Source organism: Amblyomma maculatum, chromosome 2 (genome assembly GCF_055883805.1).
Source record: "Amblyomma maculatum isolate TAMU_Amacu chromosome 2, ASM5588380v1, whole genome shotgun sequence".
NCBI lineage: Eukaryota > Metazoa > Arthropoda > Arachnida > Ixodida > Ixodidae > Amblyomma > Amblyomma maculatum.
Window position 1 is genome coordinate 136,097,934 of NC_139345.1, and position 25,832 is coordinate 136,123,765.

General features: G+C 42.7%; 1 protein-coding gene across 1 annotated transcript in view; it reads right to left on the reverse strand.

Moving 5' to 3' along the window:
• LOC146199954 (uncharacterized) overlaps positions 1-3,728 on the reverse strand; it is a 39,222-nt gene extending 35,494 nt beyond the window's left edge. The window contains exons 1-2 of the mRNA XM_084592242.1: positions 3,606-3,728; positions 547-713 (exon numbers count right to left, since the gene is read on the reverse strand). Coding sequence (XP_084448368.1) covers positions 547-713; positions 3,606-3,728 — 290 coding nt within the window. The remainder of the gene's footprint in view (positions 1-546; positions 714-3,605) is intronic.
• Between the last annotated feature and the right edge of the window lie 22,104 nt (positions 3,729-25,832).

Below are 25,832 nucleotides of genomic sequence, written 5' to 3' on the forward strand. Positions count from 1 at the left end.
AGAAAAACGATGTACGCAAAGAAAAGGGGAAGAAACAGTTCAAAGGCAGGAAAAAAATGGAAATCTGTTCATAGCATCTCAAAGCGAAATCTCGAATCACGCGTCATCACCAGTCGTATGTATATTTTAATCAAACTCTCCTTGTCACATGTGTTCACGTTGTGAAAGCAATAGCTGCCTTTAAATATACTTTGTTGTACCTGGCAGGGGTCTTTTGCTGCTTTTCAAGATAATTTCAACCAGTAACCACCTCCAGCATGGAGAATTTCATTACTATGAAATTCCACTTACTACTTGATGTACACTCGCTTGCCATATGTACACATTCTGTATGGTCATGACCACTCACTTCTGGCCAAGACCCTGCATAAGTTTAGCAGTACTTGTAAAATAAATAAAATAAATTAACTATGTCTTTCCTAATGGCCTAAAGTGATTCGACTTTAAAAAAAGCTGCAAAACTTAATGCCAATGGATAGGCTCTCATTAGGTGAATTATGGAATTAGAGCGTATGTGACGGAAGAAACGTGACCTGACGCACTTACAATTTCTTCATTGCGTTGTCCCAAAAATATGTTAAAGCGAGGGCGTATTTTTCTTCATGGTTCAAATCGTCGTTCCAGCCATGGATGCATCGGCCGTCCCAGCCGAGCAGTGGGTCATGTTCGTACGACCTCTGATAAAGCACGAACACGGAGTCCTGAAGGAACGTCTGCGAGAAAAAGGTATTACCAATTGAATTCTTGTATGTTTAAAGAGTGCAAACTTGTGGATAAAATTTAAATGCATGGGTTTTTTTGTAGGCTGCAATGTGTATTTACATGGTAATTATAGGCCATCAAAATGTGACGAAAATTGCTGCTGTGGTCCTCGGGGGCAAGTGCCGAAATAATGCATTTGCAGCTGGCATGGAAGCTTCCAATGGCTTTTCTGGTGTGGTGAAAGGCGTAGTGGCCCACTTTATACTACTTGTGGCCGAGATTGGTTCAGGTATTTGCCTGGAAACGGCTATGCGTTCTCTTCAGAAGGTCTATAAACGACAATTAAACAGCCGCATTTAGCATGTTGACACTTCCGTCGTGTCCTTTACAAGAATCCATCTGCGCTTTGTGCCAGCTGACGGCAAGTGCAGTGTATCGAAATTACTTTTTTTAAACCGTGCAGGGTGCGGTTTGAAAATCCGCCAGGTGCACGGGATGCTGGCGACCGTTAATATGCGCAGTTTACTACTGACTAATGTTTTGCTGACGTCAGGATTAGCAGATGGTCGGGCCTGAATTGGATCGTTTGTTTTGAAAGCAGCTTGATAAAAGCTCGACTCGGATTTCCGGAACTGGCTCTGCGCATTCGCGACACCCCTGCTGAGCTTTACTAAACTGGTGCAGCGGGTGCAGGTGAACCGGACGAACTTAAGCCTCAGTTTTAGTTCAGCGCTTCTTAATCTCCCTATACCTTTTACGCACCTTGCGCACATGCCCAAATCGGTTATAGAAAGCACAAAGCATAGTTGGCTTTATTTTTAGCTTTCTATATTTTTGAAAGTGCAAAGCGCCCCACTCCTCACCTAAGGAATCCTAAGTCTTCTCTTTGTGCACCAGAAACTCTATCACGTTAAATCGAAGAAAAGTTTTGATCTCTTCCTGTGAAATGCGGCCATTAAAAAATACATTCTATATGAAGAGGTCATACAGATTTCTTCTGTTTAACCTATTAGAGCTTCTGGATCACAAACAGAACACTTTTTTATTAAAAGGTATCTCTCTCTCTATCTCATTATTTCTGACAAACACTCTGGCGCTGGAAACAGATGCCCGAAATGGCTTTCATCCAGGGCACGTCTTTTGTGAAATGAGCTTTGTACCAAATGGCATACACAGTCCGCTAACGTTGTGAGAAACCAAGGTGGAGGGTTTTCGAGCTACTGCTTCACCTGTTGCTTTCAGCGTGCATGATATATTGTACCCTCTGCTATTAGTAGATCTCAGGCTTAGGTTAAGTATATTAGGAAGAGATTTCAGAAGTACCATGTCAGCTCTATTCTGCTAGAATGTTCCGAATGAAGCTTCTGACATATGGTGGACGAGTTGCACGCACGAGAACCTTTTAGGTCTGTCCGCCCGCGCTGGCGTTGTGGGCGAAAAATCACAAGCATGGAGCTAGAAGACAATAGCCGGCAGCTGACATGGCCGAGCACCAATTTTTACGGGTTGGTTGACATTACGCTCTGATGGAGCTGCCAAATCGGGCCTCTCATTTCATAGTGGAGTTTGATATCGGAATCAGCCTCCAGAACCGTTTCGATAACGTTACCCCTAGGCACACAGGCAAGTTCATACGGCTCGGTTAAAGCGAGGCTTATCGGTAGCTACACTACCGCGTCATACTCTTAAAGGAGGGCATTACGTGTCCCCTATAAATTTGTGCAAATACGGAAACAACATGCTCATTGAAGAAGCATGTCCAAGGGCTGCTGACGAACAGAGGGATTTCGCATGGGATGACCTACGTACAAAATGTACTCTTTCGGAGTAGCCAGCTTGTAGAATATGGTGACAGCATAACACGGACCATACGTCAATGACGAAAGCGGCCACCTCTGTGTTTGCGTATAAATTATATTGTAGATTCTGTAAAACAATTTTAAAGAATCCGCCTTCAAGCCTCGTAAAGTGTACAGTACGTAGAGTTAGCACGTAAACATTCGGAAGAAAAATATTGGATCTTTGGTTCATTTCAAACGATTCCTCTCCAATAATCTCCAGCATTACGCAGTGTTCGGGTAGCGTTCGCTAGCACTATGAACCCTTCCTGCCAATAGACAGATATGGTTTAGCTGTTAGGATTTCACGTCCCAGAGTGACTCGGGCTTTGAGAGAGGCTACAGTGCAGAGCCTCCGAAAGTTCGACCATCTGGCGTTCTTTAACGCGCACTGACATCGCGCAGTACACGGGCGTCACGCTCTTCGCCGCAATCGAAAAGCTATTGCCGAGGCCGGGATCGTACCCGCGTTCTTGACATCAGTAGACAGGCACGCTACAGCTGGAGCAGCCGGCAACAAGTTGATATTACATACGTAGTTCACAATGTGACTTCATATTAATGCGTGTAAGCTTCATTCCTGGATGAGATACGGCAAGTTTTCGCACAGCTTGTCGAGGGAGTGCAACAAATGGAGATTACATCATTTTCGTACTAAAGAATACCTATGATCGAAGCCCATGCCCGTAAAAGCTGTGAATGCCCGCTTCGGCTTAGAATCCAGGAAAAATGCAAAGGTGGCTGAGAAATGTATGTTGCAGGCCCGCATATTTCTTCAGTAGAGAGCTATTACTTCCTTAATGTCTTTATGAGCAAAGTTTTCATTAGATCGGAACTCACGAGCAGATTCCGTTCGACGAAAAGATAATCGCCAATGAATACGTGTGTGAAAGATCCGTAGTGTAATTTTTGGGATAAGGTCAGTTATATCACTGCCTGAAAGGTAACGAAGTGTGGCTCATCGGTTAAAACACACTCTCATTGTTAGATGCTGACTGAGTACTGTAAATAGTTGACTACTTTGTCCCTTTTATAGAAGTTTCAGAATACGCGCGTGTTGCTTACCTTCCAAGCATCTTGATAAGGCGCCAGGTAGGCTTTCCTTTCAGGAAGTGTTGACGTACCGAATGCAAGGTCCGCAAATGTGAATGTTAGAGCCCAGTGGACGAAGGTACGGAACCTGAACATATTTTCTATTCTTTTTTCTCAGCGGTTACCTGTGCAAATACAAAAGAGGGAATCCGCAAATATATATAAAGCGCTGCTTCATACTGAGCAAATATCTATGGTCTGAATGTCGCTTTGTACCGTTCAGTGCATAAGAGGTTGAGTTGTAGAAAGCAACATACATGAAAACAGCAGTGTGCCTCTTTTCGCCCAATTTGCGCGTATTTTCTACTAAACTTATATTTATGAGCTGATGTAGGCAGTGAATAGGTTTGGGCTAGTTAGTCGTTCGCCATTACTTGAAAAATAGCGCACAACATTCCACGTCAGAAAGTCTACCTCTCTCCTTAATACTTCTACACACGCTTTCTGACGCATGTATCTTCCTTGTCCTGGCCTACTACTGAGCTTTGTTTTCCGTGCAAAGACGAAGGCAGGAAAGTGCTAAATGTAAGCGTAATACAGTTGATATATCGAAGCGGGCGCTTACTTCAGTTAGCCCTACACAAGGGTTTACTTTGTAACTATTTTCCGTGTGCAGCCACTGTTACAGGAAAATAATGAGAGAACTGCTTTTTAGAAGTAAGAACTACAATCATACGAAATTGAACTTAATATTGCCAATGAGCTTTGATATCGCAAGCTTTTCTAAGCCAAGCTAGCTGCTATTTTTTCAACAGGCGAATTGAAAAGCGCTACGTGTGATTTGGAAAGTACAACGTGGCCGTTGTTCTTGATTTCAGCTAAGGGGTCGATGCAATTACCGAAAAAAAATCTGTTTGCCACAGTAAACAAATAGATGCAGTCATCCGTTTAATACTATAAAATAGGTCCATCATTTGGCCTGCTTATAAATCACTCTGGAGGGAGAATTCCAAACTAGGGCCTACCCCTCAGATCTATGTTAGCCTCAATTTTAAGTTGAATATATATCATTAAGCGCCCTATTACTAACAATTTAGGTTTTTTAACGTTAGCTTATTGTGCAGCATTGCAAGATTGCAACAAATGCGTAATTTACTCTAAATAAAACTGAAAGTTCACTTGGCTAACTTTTTTATTTTTGACACTACCAACAAGCGAAAGCAATGCATTTTCATGATGAAATCTGTCACATTTTGCTCTCATCAGCAATTTTCAGCAGCGTGTCTCCTTTTTTAGATATACCATGGAAGTATAAAAGCGCTCTACTATTATAACCTCTCGGCAATAATGAAATATAGTACTCGTTTGTATTTAGTAACTTAATTTTTGTTCAGGTAAACAGTTTCAGAAGTCAAAGAAGAAGAACTAAATATTTCCATTTGATGAGGACACACCATTTGTACACTGCTGCGTAGAATGTCAACGCCGATCAAACATTAACTAAAAAAAATAAACAACCTAATATTATGGTGTATTGTAATAAACACTACAGTAAATTTACACACTATATTTGCAGTGCTTAGGACGTTCTCCTGCTGATAGCAAACACGAAAGTTGTCTCCCGGCCATGGTGTGAGCGCTTTATGATGCCTTTATGGTGTACGTGAAGAAAACCTAGGTGGTCGGAATTTACGGGTACTTCGCTGCGGTGCTGCTGATTTGTATTGAGACATTAAATGTTTACAAACCAAACCTTTTAAACGAGCCAGGTCATGAATACTACACATCGTTCCTAACAAAGCTATTTGAAGATAACTATGCCTGAAATGCCTGAAACTGGTTATCTGAAGAGGCTTTGAAAATAGCGGAGGAAAGGAGGATGGCAAAAGTTATGGGGGAAAGAGAAAGATACAAGGTTCTCAATGCGGATTTTCAGAAAGTAGCAAGGAGAGATAAGAATGCCTTCCTGAACATACAGTGCAAGGCAGTTGAGGACAACAGCCAATTAAGGAACACAAGAGCTATGTATAAGACAATCAAAGATATCAAAGGAAGCTTTTGTGCTAAGCTGGGCGTGATAAAGGACAAACGAGACAAGGACCTCACTGAAGCCTCAGAGATAAAGAAGAGGTGGCAGGAATACACAGAAGAACTGTACAAGAAGGACCCGAATGTGCAAACCCAACATAAGATGGTTGTGATTACTGATCTCGAACCGGGCATCCTGAAGAGCGAAGTTAGATGGGCCTTTGCCAGCCTTGCTAAAAACAAAGCTAGCGGAAATGATGGCATTCCAGCTGAGTTGCTTCAAACCCTCAATCATGACGCTGTTAACATTCTGCATACTTTACGTCAGAAGATCTGGACAACCCTGCAGTGGCCACAGGATTGCAGGAGGTCAGTTTAAATCCCCATTCCAAACAAATGCAGTGCCAAAGATTCTTCCAACTACCGCACGATCGCGCTTATTTCGCATGCTAGCAAGGTGACGTTGAAAATCCTCCAAGGTAGGCTGCAGCAGTATGTGGATCGGGAGCTTCCGGATGTGCAAGCTGGGTTTCGCAAGGGCAGAGGAACTAGAGACCAAATTGCCAACCTTCGCTAGATCATGGAAAAAGCAAGAGAGTTCCAGAAACCCGTCTACTTCTGCTTTATTGATTTTGCGAAAGCGTTTGACTGCGTAGATCACAGCAGATTGTGGCAAGCTCTCCAAGAGATGGGATTCCCAATTCACCTCATCTGTCTCCTCAGGAACCTGTATGAGGGACAAGAGGCCACAGTCAGAATTGGGCATGGTCTTACTGATTGGTTTCCGATCGAGAAAGGAGTGAGGCAAGGCTGCATACTGTCGCCCTGCCTATTTAACCAATATGCAGAGTGCATCATGAGGAAGGCCGGTCTGGACGAGTCTTCAGCTGGAGTGAAGATTGCTGGAAAACGTATCAACAACCTTAGATATGCGGATGATACTACTTTAATGGCAGAAAGTGCAGTGGAACTCAAGAGACTTCTGATGCGCGTACAAGTAGAGAGTGAGAAGTTTGGATTAAACTGAACATTAAAAAGACAAAGATCATGGCGTCTTGACCTATCAAGTCCTGGAGCATCAATGGACAAGAAGTGGAAGCTGTGACAGATTTTTTCTTCTTTCTTGGGCTCCGAGATTACCTCGGAAGGAGACTGCAGCCATGAAATTAGGAGACGCCTGCTTCTGGGAAAGAGAGCAATGGTTAGCCTTGACCGCCTAGTAAAGAGCAGAGACATCAGTCTGCCAACCAAGATCCGTATAACTTTGCTATGATCTTTCCAGTTGTGATGTATGGATGCGAGAGTTGGACTGTGAAAAAGGCTGACCGCCGAAGAATTGACGCGTTTGAATTGTGGTGCTGGCGAAGACTCTTGAGAGTTCCTTGGACTGCCAGAAGATCAAATCAGTCGATATTGTCGACCATAAACCCTGACTGCTCATTGGAGGGTCAAATTCTAAAGTTAAAGCTCAGCTACTTTGGTCATCTGATGAGAAGAGAGGAGTCGGTGGAGAAAGATTTGATGTTGGGAAAGGTTGAGGGTCGCCGGAGAAGGGGTAGGCAGCGAACGCGATGGTTAGATGGCATCCTCGAGTCACTGCAGATGAAGTTATGTGATGTTATGAAGATAGTGAGCGACCGGAAAGCGTGGCGTGACATTGTCCATAGGGTCAGGAAGAGTCGGACACGACTGAACGACTGAACTGAACTTATGCCTGAAATGCTTTACTTCTTTTCGGGATAGATATCAAAACAGAAAAGTACGTTTCAGCACGGGTGATTTCATTTTGGATATGAATTTAAACTTCTTGTCTAAATATTGTTTCCCTTAAAAACAAACAGGTGCATATGATAAAAAATGGGTATCTATGCTGAAAGTTATGTCACGTCGATCTTTTTTTTTTACAGCTTTACATCTTACATCAAGCCTTTATGTTCATTTTGGCTCTTCTTCCTCTAGCTAAAGGGCAGTAATATAAACGACAGGAAACAGAAACAAATTGTAATTGATATTTAATTCGTCTTGGAGCCAACTCTGAATTGTTATACTATATAAGAATTACACAGAGATATGTAGATTAAAAAATGCAGAGAATCGTAGACCCATTAGGAGCCCATCCTTGGTGTAGAGTTTTATGGCACATGAGCGACTAAGGTTATCTTGTTCTTTGTAGGAGGTGTTTAGGGTCTTTGTTGCATTGATAAGTTCTAGAAGTGCATATTATTGCCTGAGTAGGAGGCTAAATTTTACTAAGAAACGCAAAAATTACAAATTCATTCTTCCTTTGGGGATAACTGGAGGGGAACCGGAACTGTTTGTTGTAAAACTGTGCGAACAATTTTTTTTTTTGTTCTTCTAGATTTTTCACATTAGAATTAGATGTGGCTTATTGTGAGCTCACCGCCTCACTCTTCACATTTGCGCTTGTCACCTTTCACAAAAACTAGTTTGTGCCCCAGATAGATGTCTCCGATACGAAAACGAAGTAAAATTATGTCAGCGAAGCATCACCAATCACTATATAATTTCAAGCCTCAATACCTAGGTCTTCCTGGGGTAGATAGTTTGATGCCTACCACGCACCATTTCACGTTTGTTTGTACAAATTTTACAAGCGGTTGAATATGAAAGAGCACTAAACCCGGGTAGAGGGGGGGGGGGGGAAGGAATCCTCAATTCGCAGGTCGAGCCAACATTTCGACAAGTCCACTGGTCGAAACGGTGGCTCGACCTGCAAACTGAGGCGTCTCCCCCCCCCCCCCTCTACCCTCGTTCAATGCTCTTTCATACGCATACCGTGTAGTCATTTTCTTCCTCTCATTCTATCTATATGCTATTCGAGCGGTACATCATTTTGTCGTCTATATTGTGGAAGAAGGCCAGGTCGAGACGGCAAGGACGAGACGGAAAGGCAAGGGATGCCGTGTCTGGCGTTTTACTCCGATGACAAAAACCCAGGCGCGTGCCGGAGCCGGCGCTGCGGGACGATGATGATGATATGTACAAATGAAAGAGGAAGATCATGGCATGTACAAATTAAAGAACGTCCACAAAAGGCTCACAATATTAGCATAGCGGATCTATTAACGACATGCACAAATTCTATTTTTTTCCGCTGATCCTTTCGCGCTGAAAACGTTGCCGAAGCAAAATTTATATGCTTGTGTTTCGACTCCTATTTAGTCAGGTATTATGCCTCTTGCCTCTTTAGTCAATGTGAACTGCATTGTTTTTAGAGCCCAGTTCTTGGCGACCATTCCTGCGTTTCGCGTCGTCGTCGCCGTCGGCGCCGGCGTTGTCCCTCGTAACCTGCTCCACAGGCGGGGCAGCGCGCGCTCCTGCCGCCACCGTTCGCAGCTGCGACGAGCGAGTAGACCTGGTGTAGCATTGATTTCGCAATAAAAAATTAAACGATGAAACCGGCCATGAAGATTTAAGGGAGACAAACTATCATTACATACACAGCACCTTGATCTAGCCATAAACCAAATATTATTTTCTTATATTTTTTTTTCATTTTAAGTATCGACATTTCGTTACATTCCTGTTACTATTGCGTCGACTCTGACAAATTGGTAAATTTAAAAAGGTGAATCTCAGCACGGTGCCCGGCATCAGCCCCGTTCAAAGGGGCATAATTCTTAATTTAGGCTCCCCCCCCCCCCCACCACACCCATCACCTCACTACGCCAATTCCGTAACTGAGGATTAATGCGCGTGCGTCTGCCAATTTCCAGTTCATTAGGAATAGTTTAACGTGAAGTCTCCTAATGCGATACATCCAACGAATGGCGCATATATAGCAGCAAATATAAACATTTTGGGGTCAATGAAGTTCTGTCTCGAGGGTATGATGCGCTTGATGCACCTGCTGATCTTTGTTCATGTAAATGCACTTTGTTACTGGTTTATCACTAATATTTAATTTCCTTTCTCTATTAATCCCCACGTATCACTTTATATGCAGTTGTAAGCTATCAAGTTGTATGCAAGACAAACCCAAGAATGAATAAAGCTTTAGCTGTGCCATGTCATCGTGTCAGCGTTACCTAAGGGCAACATGTCCGTCTCCGAATCGAAGGTCCCTGAAAGTCTGTTTAGATGTCACCTTCCTATCTCAAGGCAAGGCCCATGCTGGGCAAAATCGCCATGTCGTCTGGTCTTCCGACGTCACAATACCCGAGACCAAATTTAGACCACGGCCATGTAATCAAACGACTACCATCTCCAGAGGCATGCATGTGATTGTTTGCTCACTGCTTTGGCGCTGGGTTTTTTGTGGGATGGGGCCTGTAAGGCTATGTCGTTAACGAATAACCATGACATAAAAGATACCCATAAAAGATAACCATGTTATGCATGTTGGCATTAACTCCTTGTGTTTATTAGCAAACTGGCTAATAGTTTTGGTGTGGATTGGGTTGGGGCTTTAACGTTACAAATCAGCTCAGGCTATAGGAGAAGCCGTAGGGGAGATCTCGGGAAAGTTCGTCCACCTGGAGTTTTTTAACGTTCACTGACATCGCACAGCACGCGAGCGCATTGCCTTTTGCCTCCGTCGAAAAGCGGCCTTCGCGGCCGGGATGCGATCCAATATCGTTTGGCACAGTAGTCGAGCGCCGTATCCACTGCGCCGCAACGGTGGGGCAAACTGACTTACTGTTTTGTTTGTGTATTTAAACCAGCAGGTTAATATATAAATAGAAATTGTAATAAAAATGATTATGGTGAAGCATGTCTTCTTCCTGACTGACAAGTATGAGAATTGATTAGTTCTGTCTGAAGGGACCTAAACAGTTAGCCTGTGATTACCCCTCGAAATTTCAACTAATAACGGATGAAAAGGAAGTTTCAAGAAGAGCCTGCAAAAGCCTATAAAGAAAAGTACAAATAAGAATCACGAAAAATTGGAAAGACGTTTAAAGAAAGGAATTGAAAACCCATATTGTAGTGGTGTCCTTCATGCTGACCTCCAGAAAACTATCCAAAGAGGCGGATAGGCTTTAGGATGAAGAGAATAAACACATAAGAGGAAAAACTGATGGCAGCTGGGTATTACAACAATGAGGACACACATGTGACTTTAGCGTGTGTGTGAAAAACGTGGAGGCAACCGCTTTTACTCAAGACTACAAGTTTCGCGAATTGAACTGCGGTACAACTTTGTGTTTTTGGAAATCAAGCGCTAATCTGAAAGGATATCGAGATCTGTTGCAGTAATTAATCAATGCATTACATTCGCAAAGATGACGATAAGCGATCGATGGCAGCAACGAATGAACCTAGTGGATAACGCTTTCAAACGACGAAAGGGTAACAAAATTTTGCAGCAACTATTTTCCTTTCCGTCATATTCACGATACTCAGTAATCCTTTGATCGAGTATAGAAACGTTACAAGACGAAAGCCACATAGATTTCTCTAAAACTGCCATTCAGATTTTACAAAAGCTTTTTTTTTGTTCAGTTGAGACAAATTGATGCCTTCGCGTATTACGCAAGGTTATGAGTACCTTCACATTTGCCATTAATTAGCCTGTTTCCTTGCTTCTAACTTTCTGAGTTCGCGTTCTCTGACTCGTAGGTCCATACAGTGCACGGAAATTCAACATAGACAGCATTACAAAGGCTATCGTAAGGAAACATCTTCGCGCATGTGAAGCAACTTTCTTGAGAGAAAAAGTGTACATATATACCAGCAGCAGCATAGTGGGTGAGGACAAATTTGCAAATTTAAATTTGGTTATCAGAGGCTGAAAACAGGCCGTAACCAGCTATACACAAGAGTAGTAATACAATGAGGCACCCTGCAAGCAAGCGATGTTTGTGAGATAAATAAGAAAAGGCAGAAGAGGAAGAGTAACAAATAGAGAGAAAAAGAGCACGCCAATTGTGTGCTTACCAACATTTACGGTGCTGGCCGCATGGCGGTTAGCTAGTTTCTACCTCTTACCTGATGTTCTTTTTAGGTCGATGAGAATTGTTTGCGTGTTGGTGGCGCGACGGGGTAGTAACTGCCTTTCACGCTGACCTATTATATGTAGAGGGTAGTCGCTTGTGCGCGCTTACCTCGAAGGCATCGATACCTCTGGACTGCTGCGCAGAGTGACGCGAAACACGAATGCGCTGCAAAGACTATTTTGCTTATCAATTTCACCGCATTTCATGAACCGGTCGCTGGCCGCGTAACTGTTAAGGGAAAGCGAGAGTGCTTCGCGAACTATCCTCCAGCTGTCGACAACCAGTTCCTTCTCCTTGCTCTCGTGTAAACGCGACCTTCATGCTCTAAAGCCGCTAGCCGCGTTCATCCCCACTTATACCGACGGTGGCAAATTAATCAGAGACCTTAAAGTTCAAGCGAGATAACGCATACTTCCATGCACACGATCAATGATAATATGCGTACACAGAGAGCCGCCCGCCGGGAAAACCCCCAAGTGTCGTTCAGCAGCTCTAAGAAGGCTTTAAAATTAGAGTCATGAACTGTAAACATTTTAGAGCCTCGCTGTAGAGTTGCATACTGGTGGAATTGACTTTTAACACCGCAGAAAGAAACGTTGCTACCTGAAAACTGCATTTAAGCCTTTTTGTTTTCGTTGTGCTGCGCTCTTGAGCCTGCGTGTCCGAAATAAACTTAACACTGGCCAGTGACTGTAATTAATCTCAGTCTACAAACCCAAAACTTCTGCATTCCCTGTATGCGCTTTGAAAAGAGAGAAAAACATTTTAAGCTTTTGAAGTCTTTCATATTCGAAACAAGTCGGTACGTGACAAAAAAAGATGAGTAGTATAGTATTTCTGGTCTCTCGCGTGCCAAAGACCGAAAACTTAGTTGTGGTTTACCTCTAGTGAACCCTAGTTCAATTGCAAAATTAACGGCGGTAGCTTGTTTTGGCTGCTACAGTATTCTCCTGTCACACCCTATCAGAGAGAGGTGCTACGTTATTGGGGGCACTTAAGCACATCCTTGAAAGGTATGACGCGAGAGCGTAAGCTACCAGCCTGCACATAAAGTCCGGCTGCAACCAAGCCGCATGGACGTGCCTGGGTGCTGTAGGGGTAACCAGAATGCACACGGTTCTAGCAGGCTGGTTCCGATATCACCCTCCCATATGAAAGGAGCGACCCGAGTTGGCAGCTCCTGCTCGTGGCATAGGCGTACCGTGAAATCAAATGTCATTGCAGGCTATTTTTTTATGAGGAGACGGTAGCTGCGCCTCTTTTGCGACCTAGCTGCGCCCACCTGAGGCCTTGAAAACCTACCGCAGTGTAGCTTTCGCTAGAAAGCATTACTTGAACACACACCAAAGAATGCGTAAATAAGAAATTACTCAACAATGCTTTTTTTTTTCTTGCACCCAACAAAAAGGCCTTCTTTAATATTTTCCGCGGCTTTGTACCTCTGGTTTACTTCACCCTGGAATAATGACTTATGCTGCATTTTTAAATGATTACACTGGAGCTCTATTGGCTATACCGATTGACGGCGGATCGTTGTCCACACACATACGTTGAGCTACTATGTCGATCACTAATTCCTAGTTGTCCTGTTCTATTTATTGCGCTTGTTCTTTTGTTTTTGTCGTCCCGTCATTAGCGCTGTTTGCTAAGAATTCCTCATTGCGCCTCTTAAATCTCACGCGCACTGATTAGCATTCAGTATCAAGCTGCACATTATGTTCAAGGCTGCCCGATTTAAATAAAAAACCGGGCTTTAATCAAGGCGTGATCATGTGCCGCCGTAACCCAGAATTAGCGTGTCTAATCTAGAGTTCCTCATGGATTTAATGCTCCGAATTCCGATCACGCTCCGAACTCTTCAGAGTATGTGCTACGGTTGGACCAACCCTTCCATGTCACAATTTGTGACAACGTTACGCAACTCTACGACCTGTAATTGTCCAGCCGTGTCACCTGCCAAATACAACAGGCCGGAGGTATGCCTGGAATCCTATGCTCGCAACACCAACACCGTAGTTTCCGGCGAAGGAGTCGTTTAATGCAGTGGCATTCGATGGAGGTGCTCGAGTACGAACCTGGCCCGCACGTTTAAGCACGTGCTGATACAAGGCCAGGCCAGGCGTCCATTTTGGCAGCTTTACACAGGCGTTTGGCTCGGCTGACCCTGCTCGGTTCTTTAGTCTACATGTTCCAGAGGCAAGGGTAATGAACACCGCTTACATTACTTTTTCTTCACTTATGGCCCCAGTCGAACAGGTGCACTATTTGTTTCTTGCGAGATGCTGTATTTGGCTAGAAAAAATCCCCTTATTAACTGCAACAGCTATAGGATTTTGCAGTATCCTATAGTTAGGCTGTCATGCAGCGCTAGCAGTAGCTTTTCCTGTCATCTGCGAATAAAACCCAGCCATTGGCCTTGTTTACAATGTTTTATAGCACACTTAATGTACACACCGCACACTAACAGGCCTAGAGGAAATTCTGCTTTACCACAGTATTTGATAAGCTTCTTACTTTACTGTATGTCAACCACAAATATAGCAATGACAGTTTCAATGACAGTTAACCGCAATTTTTAAAACTTGGCTTTCAAATACATCGAGATGGATTTATCTACCTTACAATACCTGCAGTTTTAGGTGGCGTCAGAAAACAGGTAGGCCATGCTAAATGGTAAGGTGCTTCACTAAAATAAAATAGTATAGTTTAAAATATTACAACTGCTGCTTCAACGTGCATGGAAACTCAGGGCTGGCCGTAGGTAATAACCACAAAATTGTTTTCTTTTCTTTTTCAAAGGGCGACTTTCCTCTAGGATGTGGCACAACGAGTTTTGTTCACCGCGCGCCCTTGTAAACAAGCACCAACGCGTTAATCACTACACTTCACTGCCTACCCTAGCGAATAAACTGTATGGGTCACAATAACCAGGTTTCTCATATAAGCTCACACTAAATACAAAAATATCATACGATATTCATATATGTCTCATACTCTGAATGATTTTCGTTGAGACAGTATGAGATTTGTGCGAGTTTAGTACGAGAAATCTGTAGGAGGTTATTGTGACTCATAAGGTTTTTTCACTGAAGTAGGACGCCTGCAGAATGGCTTCTCTGCTGTATGGGCTTAAACAGGGAGCAGTGCCGAGCAAGGAATGCTACGCGCACCGACAGGTCACTTCACAGGTGAGTCTGGAGTGGCTTATGGTGGCTAAAGTCACTTTCCATAGTGCGGATTTCGAAAAGAATGCACGTTAGACAAGATTTCCAAACCTGCCACAACATTAACTAAGGATAGCAGTATGTTGTAAGTAAATCAATAAATAAATGCATTCGCTAAGTCTCAGCGTCGAGGGAACTCAGTTTTCGAAATATTAAAACGTGCTATACTCATTACTGCACCTAATATAAATGGTAGACAGAAAACCAATAAACGGTAGTACCTAACTTCTCCGCTAGCATAATTCAGATATTTTTGACGTTAACCAGCGTATACTGCAACACTGATGAAGCCGTGAAACATCTTAAGTAGCTGAGTGCTAAAAATTGTGGTTCGCCTTACTCCGTACACTGCGACCAAGATAGATAGATATATAGAAAGATTCATTGAAACGAAAGGCAGAGAGGTTGTCCGGAATGATTAAAATCTGGGCTGCTACTTTGCACTGGGGAAGGGGAAGGGGAGAGGAAAGAGGATCATGATGGGTGACGATGGGTGACGATGTGGGAGAAGGCATATGGAAAAATATACAGGCACGACAGTTTGCTTTACAAGCGTCAATCAAGTCCGGTGGTGCACAAAAAACGGCAAAGAGCACGCATTGCCTGGACACGCATTGCCCGGAGCACGCATTGCCTTGGCAGAACATTGCCTTGTCCTGCCAAGCGCCCAGCAGCAGTTCTTCCGGCCGAGGCCTCTTGTCCAAGCGCTTCAAGGAAACGGCTAGAACAGTTCTTTGATGCGCATACACTGGGTCCAATATCCAGTCCACAGTCTCAAGGCTGCGACCGAGGTTTAATTTACTGCAGTCGAGAATGCTGGCTGTGCTGTGATATCTTAAGAGTGTTCTTTGCAGCACTGCGTGTTTCATTTCATGGAATCAAGGATTTTCTAAAGTGTGGGGCACATTAAAGTAGAAAAGTAGTTCTTGAAATCTCGGATAAATATGCTTCCACCGCTGTCTGATTAACGCAGCCTGAAGAACAAAACGCATTGAAAGTATGAAACGCGGTATTTTTGCTACAGATTTTTCATGCCATTTTATATTTCTGGCCTTCAATTCGGTCGACTGTGTTTTAGAATTCATTGCTTGAGAGGGCCACAATAATTTATTTACTAGTCCGTCCCTCTCCTGCATATTGGCTGCTGACTAACCTTAGCTTAAGTTTAGTACAGAGTGTTCATAAAATAGCGAAGGGTGTCTGACGTGAAGTCAGTAGCAGTGACGAAACCTTGTTCGCGCTTGTGATTACTACCTTAAACGAATTAAGCTCGCACTTACCTTGTCTCCGGTTCCTGCATGCTTACTGGTTAGTTTTTTTCTCCTTTTCTGACCCTAAAGTAAACACTCTTACCGCATAGCCTAATAAAATTTGCACCTCAGAGGCCTGTTACGCGGGCCCGAGGCTACAGGCGGTCCGAAAATACTTGTCGTGTGGCCGGCGGGCTTGAAAACTTTCAGCCTTGGTTCCGAAAGCACATAAGATCCTCACGAATCAACTTTAGGGCCAGGAGTGTTCTCCAACTAAAATCAAATAAAATTCCTCGTCCTCAGATGGTACACGTTCGTTGTCGAATGGAAAGCGGCATTGCATCCTTGAAATTGGTGTTTGCCGGACCTGCGGACTTCATTTTCTTTTACAAGGTGCCAGAGAACTCGCCTTTCCTTATTCTGAATGTTTTGTATTTTTTTCTGCTGAGCGCATGTGACCGTAGTGTTTACTATGTGTCTCATTTTTCCAGTAGTTTTCCTTGAGCCATTTTTAAATGATCACCGCCTGTTGTCTAGGTAGAAACGAGCACGCACCGCTTTTTTTTTTCCACGAAGAATGAGATAGTATGGTCTGGCAAAGGAACGTTTTGTACAGTATTATTTGTTTTGTTACTAGTAATTGTTTGTTATGTTTATTTATTCTATTCTTACTGCAGTTATTGACGGTCGTTATTCTGTTTCTGGCTCCTCAACCATGAGGTATAATGTTTTGCCAATGCGGCCTCCACAGCGATTAGAATCAAGACCCCTGGTTTACCTCCTCATCTTCTTTCGCATCGTTTCGTCAGGCGTTATTTTTTTTTTTATCAGGCACGGCCTCTCTGAAATGCAGCCACAAGGGACGGAACTGCAACTGTCCTTTCGGCCTGGAACAGAACGCTCAGCCACGGGCAGAGAGCATCGCAAATGCTTTCCATGATAACGAAGTTCCACTGGTCATGAGAATGACAAAATTTATTTGGAATCAATCCAAATTAATTTGGAAGGACGAATGCAATAGTATCGCTATCCTATAAGGGATATGTATTTTGCAAACGCGTTCTTCTAAGAATGTTAATTGAAAGAACAAATGGATAAGAAAAAAAACATGGAAAGAAATTCATTTACTACAGCACAGCAGCTACGAAGGGGAGCGGAACGCAGAAAGGTTTATTAGGAAGGAAAGATCTCGAACGATTTGCGGGGCTAGTTGCTATATCAACAAAACAGCAGTTCATTGATCAGAAAGACAAACGCATTTGACGAAACGTTTCTTAGTGCAAGTTTGACATTTTTATCTTTGTTCTTTTTGTGTCAGGCTATATCGCTGCCCAGCTCTGGAGGCAAGATACCTTTCTATTAAAAAAAAAAAAGAGAATGCCAAACATTTCAAGCAAAAAGAAGAGAAAGTAGTTCTGGATGGTAAATTTAAATGGAGAACAAAGCCTCTCCCATTACAACAAAGTACATGCTGAATGCAACCTAACACAACCAGGTATGCCAGGGTGCTAGGTTCCAGCATGGTGCACTGAAATTAAATTTAGGTGAGAAGACTGGTTGTACTCGGTGCAGAAAATTTAGAGATCAAGAAAAGAGGTTGTAGTCGAGCAGACTGGGGAAACCTACATTGCCACGTGCTTGTTACGGCAGTTGAGTACTCGGAAATACAATAAAAGACCCTTAAAACTAGGTATTTTAGAGTAATGTGCACCCAGAACGAAATGCAAAATGGACGGCGGCGACAGCCACAAACTTGCTGATAATTAGTCTGGCAAATAGAACAGTCCGGAATCATGTTGAAGCATGCTTCGGATGGCTACAGTAATTCGAGATACATTATGGGGGATCTTGTGCTACAACAAATGTGAAGCTGCGCCCGGAGGCGCAATGCTCTCACGGAGGGCACAAATTATTATTACGTAAATTTTTCTGCGCTCTTTAAATAAAGCTATAAGGCCGCCTGCCGGTTTTCATCCCAGGTGCAGCGCGAAGAGCCGGCGGCACGCTCCTTCCTCACACATGCGGTGCGCAGAGCCGTTTGTTGCTGTTGTTCTCCTCAATTCACCATCCTGTATACGCAATGGCGTCTGACCTCAACTGTAACGGAATCTTATTCGGCTGCTGCCTCGTTTCTTCTACTTCGTACGCCGGGTGCGGCTGCTCGTTTTCACACATTTCGCAAACTATATCCGTATACCGGTACATATCTTCCCAAATATACAACATGACTTGGGAGAATACCACGGGTCTTCCAGTTCCATTCCTACCATTTCCCTTCCCCGCTACCGCTAGTCATCTGGCTCACCTCATGAGACTCCTTCTTCAAAAGACCCTCCACACCTTCTGGTCGGATAGTGCCTACTGCGGTGTTCTTGACGTTCGCTGACAGCCATGGAAGAGACAAAGAACACAAAGGTGTGTCGGACCTTGATTAATCGAGCTTCCACTCTGTAAACTACGTTATTTATATAAGTCTAACCTGCATATCAAAGCAGCATACCAATGACAATAAACTTTTCTCTTACACAACAGGACTTAGGAGAGGTACGCCTGTTTTTTTTTTTTTTTTTTTTTTTTTTTTTTCCTTCTCAAGTGAAACTATGTTACTGAATACATGGTTGCTTCGCATTTGTATACGGAATATCGTTTCAGCGTTAGAGAAGAGAATAGGTTTTTGACTCCTCTACTGAATGCTTGAAATGTTCTCAAGTTTGCCGATCTCTCACGGCTGTAGCGTATGATCGGTAGGCGCAGTTAGGCAGAGCTGGATTCCAGTTTTAACGTGCACTTTTTTCGCGCGCAATGCTGCCCGATGTCTTGACACATTAGGAAAATGTTTCAGACAGGTAGTGTCTTTAGCACATAACTATTCTATGCACGATGAATGAAGCGAAGCAACTACGCCCAAATGAAAATGAGGGGCATGCGCTCACAGTCAGGGACAAGGCGAAAAATGTCATTTCTAATAAACACAAGATAGCTGAAGGAACCGGATACCTCTACACTGATTTAAATAGTAGCCGAATTAATCGGATTACAATGAGAATACCAATAATCTGAGAAATGAGAGGTTCTGTCAGTGGCGAAGACCCAAATAAAGCAAACTTTAGAAGGTGCGAAAAGGAGGAAAGCATCTGGGGAGGATAATAATAATAATAATAATAATAATAATAATAATAATAATAATAATATTAATAATAATAATAATAATAATAATAATAATAATAATAATAATAATAATAATAATAATAATAATAATAATAATAATAATAAATTACCAAAAGAAGCGTCCGAAGACTATTTTCGTCTCTTAGCTTAGTCCCCACACAACATCGGTAGACCTTACCAACCATCTAAAATCAGTGAATATTACCCCCATTTCCTGCCGGCAGCTGAAAGCAAGCTACGACTCCTACTCGTCCTTCCATATTGAAGTTGATGAAGAATCCTACAGTAAGCTTGTTGAGCCTTCAATGTGACCGATGGGTTGCATATACAAGAACTTTCGTGGGAAGCTTTACAATATGCTGAATGCCTCGGAATTGAATCTAATTTGCAGTGGCCCCTAATTTGGACATCTATTATCAAAACGCCCGAGATCTTCGGACTAAGGGATCTGAATTTTTTTCTAGCGTTTTGTCCTGTTGTTATACCGCTGTCGTGGTTACCGAAACCTGGCTGTCAAGCTGAATTCCTCCCAATGATTCCTTTCCAAATAATTACTCTGTTTTTCGTAGCGACCGCCCTGGAACAGGACCCAAACAAAGAGGAGGTGGACTGCTCATTGCTATTGACAGTTCTGTGAAGTGTGTTCGAGGTTCCGATCTGGAAACTGTTGAAGAATGTGTGTGGCTTGAGCTCACTTTAAATAGACATGAAAAACTTCTACTTGCAGCTTTCTACATTCCTCCGAACCTTCCACCTCCAGCCTATGATGATGTTCTGCTCTCAATCGAACATGTTATAACCTGTCATAGCAAACACAAACTTCTTATTTTAGGCGATTTTAATACTCCAGGTATCAAGTGGAACTCATTTATTTCTTCTCACAACAATCATTATATATTAAGTAAGTGTAATACTCTACTTGTTTTTATAGCCTTTAACTTTTTGCAGCACTACAATTTCATTGAAAACTGCTGTGATAACATTCTTGAAATCTGTCTATCGAATTTTGAAAGTTTCAAGTCTCGAGTTCAGACGAACCGCTGACTCGCTGTGACGAATTTCACTCTCCACATCTAGTTACTACTGCTGTCTCTGCCTCACCTCCTACTAAATCAGACTGGGTGAGGAATTCGCCCCGTTTTGCGTATGCATGTGGTGATTATGTCGGTCTTTTCAATCTCTTCTCTTCCGTCGACTGGTCCCTTTTAAATGACATTAATGATTCAGACGGACAAGTCAGTCGCTTCACTTAAATAGTTCTTGATGGTGTGCGTCGGTACATACCTTTGCATACTCCTACGCGTAGGAAGTCCCCTTTCTAGTTTTCAAGGCAACTAATAACGGCGTTAAAACTCAAGGAACGGGCCCATCGTAAAACGAAACGCCCTGGGTTTCACAATTGGGCAGATGAGTTTCGCCGCTTGTATTCTCTTTACAAACGCTTATACAAGCGGGACTACGTCTCCTATCTTGAGTCTTTAGAGGAGGAGTGCCTCAAATCATCCTAGTTAGTTCTGGAGTTAAGTTCGCAAGCGTTTCATTAAATAGATTTGAATATCAGCTTAGTTGACTCTCATGGGTCGGAAATTCGGGATGTTGCCGACAGTTTTGCCCAACATTTTTCATCCGTTTACAAACATCCACATTGTGATTCCGTATGCCTCCCATCTGACGCACTATCTAATTCCGTTCTCTTCGACGAGGAGTTGATAAACGAGAGTCTTAAGCGTCTGAGACCACCTTTGTCTCCTGGACCTGACGACATTCCAGCCGCCATAATAAAAGCCTTCAGTTATATCTTTGTACCAGTACTGACTGCCATATTTAATAACTGTTTAAAAAATACTGCCATTCCTCGCGTGTGGAAAATGGCACGCGTGTTTCCTGTCTTCAAGCCTGGAACCAAATCTGATGTTTCCAATTATCGTCCGATTTCTCTTCTATGTGCAACCTCTAAGCTTTTCAAATTAGCTTTGCACAAAGTACTTTCCTTCCATCTCGAACATATCATAGTACCGAATCAACATGGCTTCATGTCGGGTCGCTGTACTTCTACCAACCTAGTCAAGTTTATGGCGTATGCCTTTGCAGCAGTCCTTCAGAGGGGTCAGGTTGACACTGTGTACTGCGATATGAGCAAAGCTTTCGAAGTTGTTACTTACTCACTACTTCTTGAAAAGCTTCTACTCTCTGGCGTCGAAGTCTCACTCGTAGCCCTCCTACGCAACTATCTCCTTGACCGCTTCTGCTTTTTCAGTGTCAATGGACAGACCTATTTCGTTTACCCTGCAACGAGTGGAGTTCCTCAAGGTTCGGTACTAGGCGCGCTTCTCTTCTTCGTTTTATTAATGATGGTGTTCTCGGTGATAAAGAACTCCTCGTTTCTTCTTTGTGCTGATGATATAAAAATATTCAAGGTAATACATTCTTTTCAAGATTGCTTGTTGTTGCAATCGGACATATCTGCTTTTTTCTGATTGGTGTGCGAAGAATCGACTTACCCTCAATTCTTCCAAAACTAGGTTTGTCTCATTTACCCGTAAAACACATAGCTTTCCCTACCATTATTCTGTGAAATCTGTGCTATTGGACAGGGTTGATGAAATTCATGACCTTGGTGTACTTTTTGACCGCACCCTCAGCTTCTCCTCGCATACTAAACGCATTGCTCAGTGGGCTATGCGCACAGTCGGATTCGTTTGCAGACTTTCGAAAGAGTTCCGTACTCCACTTCCGTTTTTAAAACTGTACCTGTCCATATGCTTGCCGCTCTTGGAGTACGCGTCGGTTGTTTGGAATGGGACTTGCAAATCGAACTTGGACAAGGTTGACAGAGTACAAAAAGAAATTTTACGGATATTTCATTATCGCTTTCCTTGCGCAAGTTCCTCCTCTTGCTCCACCAGGAGCTCCCAATTGAGTCTTCCTTCTCTTCACTGCCGTCGTATCAGAGTTGATATCACTTTTCTGTACCAACTCCTTCATGGCCACATTATGTGCCCTCAGCTCTTAGAGTACATCCTACTGCGCGTTCCGCGAAAGAGCATGAAGGAATTCAGACCATTTCAAGTTTCTCCGTCTCTTCTTTCCCATTCCCCTCTGGACAGAGTGCAGTGGTTAATTAACTCTTTTTGTCCTCACCTTGACATCTTCCAAAACTCGCTCTGTTCATTTTTATTGGATGTTCGTAGCGTTGTATTCTAAATAGTACTTTATCACATATAACTTCCACTTTCTAGCCTAAAATATTGTATTTACTTCACTTTTTGCTTTTGCTCCTGTTCAGTGCAGTCTGTATCTTGAACTGCTTTTTAACCGTTTCTTATATTTCAACTTTAAACTTTATATTCGAATCTTACGGTCCCATGTTCGATTCTATTTCTTTATTGTATTATTCGGTATTTCTAGCCTGTGTTTTAAGTGTCACGCACTTGTTGCGACTGGAATGGTTATTTACGTTATGTATATTTCTATATCCCTATAATCAATGTCAGTTATTTGTTGTTGTTTTTTTTTCTCTCTATCTACCGTTCTTTCTTTTGTTTCTTTTATGATGTGCTCAACAATTCTCTGACTGTTTATATAAGTGACGCTACTCATTGATTGCTTTCTTTCCGTGATAATTTTCGCCTAAATTTCTTTTCAGGTGTTATTTATTTCTTTTTCGTGTTCTCTCTGTATGTGTAAACATGTTTGTGCATTTTCATTTTTGTTTCTTTTTTTTATTTATGCTGCAGCGCGAAGACCACATGGTTGTTCCTGCGCACAATAAATAGAGATTGATTATTGTTATTATTATTATTATTGGTATTATTATTATTATTATTATTATTATTATTATTATTATTATTATTATTATTATTATTATTATTATTATTATTATTATTATTATTATTATTATTATTATTATTATTATTATTATTATTATTACCGCAGGGAAGATCAGACAACTGCAGATTTGGTGCCGCACAGTAAGGATATCATGCCAGAAAAGGCCACCATTCTGCATGCGCAATGAATGATGACCACAACTGCAATTGAATCTTGGAAGAACGGCAACATTATTTTAATCCACCAGAAAGGGGACAGCAAAGGTTTAAAAAATTATAGACCGATTAGATTACAATACGTTGCGTACATGTATCATGCAGAATTTCGTAGACGTTACACCTTATCCACACTGTCAACCAAGTGATCAAAAAATGCTTCCAACATACACTACTCTTATTCATAGCGTTTGTATATTACTAAAACGCATTGACTCAGACGAAATTTCAGAAATCTTGCCGTCATTGCGAACTCAGTTTGAAGATAACCTTATGTGAGGTACTGGAAGGTATTAACAGTAATTAAGAGAGAGTAATCAAAGTTTCATTAGAAAAGAGGGCGCCAGATAACGGCGCCGCACAAATGTTTTCGCCGGCAAGTTTTTAGCTCGACCCTGAGAGCTCCCTCTCAAACCAGGATTTGGCGACGGCTTTTCGGAATAAACAGGCCAGTACTCTTCGCGTATTATTTAGTCTTCGCTAAATATTGTTCGAATCAGCAGGCCCTATAAGTTGCTTTCACGTTGCTCTGCAGTGAACCTGATCGAGTGTAATTTAGTACCTCACATGGTTTCGAAAAGATAGATATTTTCGGAATAATTAAAATGCTAAGTATAAAATGTGCGAGGACACTGAGTAGAAAAGGAGAGGCGGGCGAGAGATTAGGCGAGACTGCAGAAGTGGAAAAACCGCCACAGATGTCCGAAAATAAAATAGTAGCTCCGTTACTAGGTTTAAAACGGCTTCTCTACTGATCTAAAGATGCTATTGATATCCTCTCTACCTACCTGTCCATTCCTACGGCCCTGGGACGTATTTTGGTTTTCCCTCTTCATCCTTGGTAGGCTATGGACTCACCAAGTCTATATTTTGCAGGTGCATTATCCGCCGCTGCTGTTCGACTTTTTCCTGTGGTTTATCGGTACCATGCTGATGACGGGTTCCTCATAAATCTGCCTTACCCCCGAAGTGACCGAGGGCAATGTAGTAGTTATGTCAACCTCGACCTTACCGATTAGCTCATGCACGACATCGAGGCCGCCGTCTTCGTATGCGAGGGTGGCGCTCTTCGTGGTCTCCTTCGGCGGCTGCTTGGGGCGCTGCGGGAGTACAGTTTCCCGCTCAAGCTCTACCGACACCCGCTCTACTCCCTCTCTGTAACCGTGCTCATCATGATGTTCCTCTTGCTTGGCTTCGCCGTCTTCTTCGTGACCGATTCTTATGCAGAACTTTGTAAAAAGGTCACATCGTGCCCATTTCTGACACGCGTATATTACGCTGTATAGGGTTAAGCTGCACGCCTTGAAAAAGTTATGGCTTCATTTAGGTATATTTAAGAGCGAAATAGCAAAAACCACTTAGCAGAAGTGTTTTCTCTAACTGTCATACTTACTGCACTCATCATCTTCATCATCGTTACCGCCGTATTATCAATATAAACGAAAGGGACCGTCATTGTCATTGCTACTATAATCTTTATCATTATCATTCATTACAGCGTCATTACTGTCGCTAATGTCATCATTATTAGTTATTATTAACTGGCTCGTCATTGTCATCACTACTATCATCCTAAAACTAGATAAGTAGAAATGCAATTGGTTTCTCACGAGCCCGCTGCGGAGTAATGGTTTGAGCACCAGGCTGGGGATCGGAGTGTTAGTGGTTAGAGACACGGTGAGACAGATTTTTTTCAGGTGTACGTTTACGCGAGCGTTTCCTGTGAACTTTTCGAGATCCCTTGAGCCCAGAAATGCTTTCGCCTTAATAACAATTTAACATGCCCTTTTATGTGGTTACCTTGGACATCATGACGAAATTTCGTTGGAGCACTTGGGTAGCCATACGTACAGCAAGGCGATAGCATTTTGGCCGCCCTGCTGCGATCCTTGGAACGCCCATGATTCTTTGAGCGAGAGGATGAGAGTCGCTCTCTTTCTCTCATTCCTTAAGAGAGAGAGAGATTGAAAGAGAGACTGCCCTACACAACCGCATTGTCATCATTATATTCATATTCATCTTTATTGCCATTGTTACCCTAATTGTCATTGTCATCATCACTACAACTATCCTCATCATCAGTGAATATTTTAAGCCATCACAACTAAACTAAACTAAACTATTTATCATTTTCCTAAAGGTTAGACAGAAGCCCAATAATCATCATCAGCCTGATTATACCCAATGCAGGGCGAAGGCCTCTCCCATATTTCTCCACTTAACCCGGTTCTGTGCTAGCTGCATCCACTTGACCTCTGCGAACTTCTTAATCTCATCCGCCCACCTAACTTTCTGCCGCCCCCTGCTACGCTTTCCTTCCCTTGAATCCTGTTTGTTACCCTCAGCGACCATTGGTTATCCTATCTTCGCACTACATATCCTGCCCATGTCCATTTCTTCTTCATAATTTCTACTCGAATGTCGGTAACTTGAGTTATTTATCTGACCCACTCTGCACGCTTTCTATCTCTTAATGTCACCCCTACCATTTTTCGTTCCATAGCCTTCTGGGTTGTCCTCAACTTAAGTAGAACTCTGTTGGTTAGCCTCCACGTTTCAGCCCCATATGCGAGTACAGGCAAGA